General features: G+C 48.3%; 1 protein-coding gene across 1 annotated transcript; it reads right to left on the reverse strand.

Annotated features, from left to right (window-relative positions):
* Nucleotides 1-271: 271 nt before the first annotated feature.
* On the reverse strand, nucleotides 272-1,018 carry LOC138369969 (coiled-coil domain-containing protein 86-like). The gene has a single exon (XM_069333727.1). It carries the CDS (start codon nucleotides 1,016-1,018, stop codon nucleotides 272-274), a length of 747 nt encoding a protein of 248 aa, XP_069189828.1.
* Nucleotides 1,019-4,513: the final 3,495 nt, after the last annotated feature.

Below are 4,513 nucleotides of genomic sequence, written 5' to 3' on the forward strand. Positions count from 1 at the left end.
ACCATTCACTCAGAGCTAGCATACATTACCTCATGGCCCAAATATGTACAGATTACTTCAATAACACAACATATGTGTGTGTGAGGCGGTGTTGAACACTCCAACATGCAGACGAAAATGCAGTTGTTGCGTCAAGCGTTTACTCAGTTACAACAATGGTCACATTGAAGACTTATGTCTTCACTATAAATGTTTCTCAGCATACTTCCAGGTGTGGCACCACGGTCACTATATTCTTTGTAGAATTGTGATAAGGAAGATATGATGGTGTTCAGCACGTATTCTCACCAAGGTGCCATTGCTCGTGTGGGAGTGCCATCGCTGGTGTGGGGGTGCTATCGCTGGTGTGGGGGTGCCATCGCTGGTGTGGGGGTGCCATTGCTCGTGTGGGAGTGCCATCGCTGGTGTGGGGTGCCATCGCTGGTGTGGGGGTGCCATTGCTCGTGTGGGAGTGCCATCGCTGGTGTGGGGGTGCTATCGCTGGTGTGGGGGTGCCATCGCTGGTGTGGGGGTGCCATCGCTGGTGTGGGGGTGCCATTGCTCGTGTGGGAGTGCCATCGCTGGTGTGGGGGTGCCATCGCTGGTGTGGGGGTGCCATTGCTCGTGTGGGAGTGCCATCGCTGGTGTGGGGGTGCCATCGCTGGTGTGGGGGTGCCATCGCTGGTGTGGGGGTGCCATCGCTGGTGTGGGAGTGCCATCGCTGGTGTGGGGGTGCCATCGCTGGTGTGGGGGTGCCATCGCTGGTGTGGGGGTGCCATTGCTCGTGTGGGAGTGCCATCGCTGGTGTGGGGGTGCCATCGCTGGTGTGGGGGTGCCATCGCTGGTGTGGGAGTGCCATCGCTGGTGTGGGGGTGCCATCGCTGGTGTGGGGGTGCCATCGCTGGTGTGGGGGTGCCATCGCTGGTGTGGGGGTGCCATCGCTGGTGTGGGGGTGCCATCGCTGGTGTGGGGGTGCCATCGCTGGTGTGGGGGTGCCATTGCTCGTGTGGGAGTGCCATCGCTGGTGTGGGGGTGCCATCGCTGGTGTGGGGGTGCCATCGCTGGTGTGGGGGTGCCATTGCTCGTGTTTTCACAATAAGAATGTCATTGACTTGTAAGAGCCTCAGCTTATTATTGACGTGATTTTATTATTTAATTTGTTGTACAAAACAAAGATGAAAGATTTCTTGAACAATTCTTAGACAACAAAATTTCTTGGCTAAAACATTGGTAATAAAACCACCAAGAATAGAGCCAGACGAGGCTAGGCCTGTAGGCTATGTAGGGTCTCCTTGTGTCATTGGGGGGGGGGGGCAAAGGGACAGAGCCTCATAGAGCTCCACCGGTGACACTCCGTCACTGCTCTTTACTGTCGGCTCTGTACTCACTTCCCCCTGGTGATGACGTCGGGGTTTAACCCCCTGTGAACACCAGCCCCAGAACACAGGAACCTCGCAGCACCTCTGGGGACTGACTAGGCCCCAGAGGTGCTGTCCCCAGAGAGCGACAGGTGTCTACCTCGGACACCTGGGTAACTAACTACTGCGGTCATCAGGGTTCTCACCTGCGTCCAAGGCGGAAGCAATCACTTCAATACTCCGCTCTAGTCCTCTTGAACACGAGGCTACGTTCCCCGACTATATTAAATCTTTATCCCTGTACTCAAGTGGTTAGTACTCCATGTGAACCCTTCACACGTATGTGTGTGTGTGTGTGTATATATTATTAAATATGACAGAAAAAGTAAGATTAATAATTCTAACATGAATTTTCTCAATTGAGAAAATTCGTGTTAGAATTATTAATCTTACTTTTTCTGTCATATTTAATAATATATGTCTACAGGAAAGACTGCTACCAAAATACACTAATATATATATATATATATATATATATATATATATATATATATATATATATATATATATATATATATATATATATATATATATATATAATGACGTGGCATAACCGTAATGAAGGCGCATATTAACACAGCGTTTAAAACTAAAAAAAAAAATTTAATGACTAAAGAAATGCATAAAATAAATAATGATTTGTCTTGGAGAGTCTGAGTCAAGTGTGTAATCACCGGCCGGACTCGACCGTCATTAATACTAACGTTACTCTATTCACATGTATAGTCTCTGTGTATCCTACTGCATGAGTGTATACATATATAATAATATATTCCTATAAGTTGCCTTGGTGAACGGCTAGTCAACAAGGGGGAGGGGAAGGGCAGATTACTTAGGAAGGAAATGATGGTATCTTCAGTGGTTTGTAGCTCCTATGTGTCACCAGGCCACTGAAGAATAATATGTATCTTCTTCCTTCCCTTCTCTCGAACCGCGGACCCCACGTGTGTGAGCCTGAAGCTCTATCGACCGAGCTATTAATTGGTCATTAAGACCACTCAATAGCTAGATAGAGCCATGAAGTAATGTTTATTTCCAGGGAAGTGTGAATGACAATTTTTATCCTCTTGCAACCTTGGGTAAGAGAGGCGGGGCGCCGGTCCTCTCGACACACCCGGGGGACACGTCCTGCGGGGCGTCCAACCTCGGTGTCAACACTGTATCTCCCCTTGACCCTTGTCGCTCCGCGGGGTGTATGTACCTTGTCCCGGCAGCCTTATGTCGGTGCCCAGGGCACTGGTTCACTGTCATGGAGGAAGATAGCACAGTGGCCGACTTCACCAGTTGGGTCAGTATGATACAGGGCGCCGTCACTGTCTGTTCACTGTGTTCACTGTCTTCATAAGGTAACCTCAGATATTAAGTGTTGCTGAACATGCTCATCTCACTGGCTGTCATAGAAGTGTTTAACGACGACAAACTGGTGTTCACAGTCTCTTCACTGGCACAGTTAAATAAAACTATTTCCTTTCTCGGGACACAGTCGACATTCTACTTGCCTCGACACAGGCGAGAATCAGGAGTACCGTGGCCTCGGGCGTGTCTCCACCAGCGTCTTCTACGGCTATTCCTTGTGGATTCACACACACCGACTCGTTACTACTTGAGACGCTCACTGGTCGGGACTGTCACCAGGCTTCGACGGTCAGTCCACTGGCGTTGCCTCACCAGGAATCGAACTTGCATGGTATGCAATCGACACTGGCCTGTAGTTCACTGCCTTCCATCACCTTTCTTCAATATCGGGACTACATTAGCTGTCTTCCAAATTTTTGGCAGTTCATCTGTTACCAGTGATTTGTTGTGTATCATGGCGAGTGGCTGACACAGAGCTTCTGCTCCTTCCTTTAGTATCCAAGGTGAGATTCTGCACCAATAGCCTTTGTCACTTCCAACTCTAGCAAAAGCTTCCTCACCTCCAGACTTGTAATCACAAACTCATCTAATGGTGTTTGGTTAGATATTCCCTCTCCTATCTCTGAGACTTCCCCTTGCTCTACTGTGAAGACCTCCTGGAATTTCTTATTGAGTTCCTCACACACTTCCTTGTCGTTTGTAGTGAAGTGACAGAGATGGTTGAGCAGACTGCATATTTCTGGACTACAAAAAGCCTTTGATACAGTACCGCACATGAGACTGCTGTTCAAACTCGAGAGGCAGGCGGGGGTGGGAGGAAAGGCCCTAGCATGGATAAGGAACTACCTAACAGGAAGGAGCCAAAGAGTTACGGTAAGGGGCGAGAAGTCGGACTGGCGAACAGTAACAAGTGGAGTACCACAAGGATCGGTGCTGGGACCAATTCTATTTCTAGTATATGTTAACGACATGTTTACAGGAGTAGAGTCTTACATGTCGATGTTTGCAGATGACGCAAAGTTGATGAGAAGAATTGTGACAGATGAGGATTGCAGGATCCTCCAAGAGGACCTGAACAGGTTGCAGAGATAGTCGGAGCTACTGGGGTTCAACACGAGTAAATGTAATGTTATGGAAATGGGATTAGGTGACAGGAGACCAAAGGGACAATAAACAATGAAGGGGAACAGCCTACCTGTGACGACGCGAGAAAGAGACCTGGGGGTGGACGTAACACCTAATCTATCTCCTGAGGCACATATAAATAGGGTAACGACAGCAGCGTATTCTACACTGGCAAAAGTTAGAACATCATTCAGAAACCTAAGTAAGGAGGCATTTAGGGCGCTTTACACTGCCTACGTGAGGCCAGTCTTAGAGTATGCTGCCTCATCATGGAGTCCCCGTCTGAAGAAACACATAAGGAAACTGGAAAAGGTTCAAAAGTTTACAACGAGACCCGTCCCAGAGTTACGAGGGATAGGGTATGAAGAACGCCTGAAGGAGCTGAGTCTTACGACACTAGATAAAAGCAGGGTGAGGGGGGGGGGTTATGATAGGAACGTATAAAATACTTAGGGGGATTAACCGAGTGGACATAGACGAAATGTTCACACGGAATAATAACAGAACGAGGGGACATGGGTGGAAGCTGGAAACTCAGATGAGTCACAGAGATGTTAGGAAGTTTTCCTTTAGCGTGAGAGTAGTGGGAAAATGGAATGCACTTAAGGAGCAGGTTGTGGAAGCCAATACTATTC

The sequence above is a fragment of the Procambarus clarkii genome, chromosome 30 (assembly GCF_040958095.1).
Source record: "Procambarus clarkii isolate CNS0578487 chromosome 30, FALCON_Pclarkii_2.0, whole genome shotgun sequence".
In the NCBI taxonomy this organism is placed as follows: Eukaryota; Metazoa; Arthropoda; class Malacostraca; order Decapoda; family Cambaridae; genus Procambarus; species Procambarus clarkii.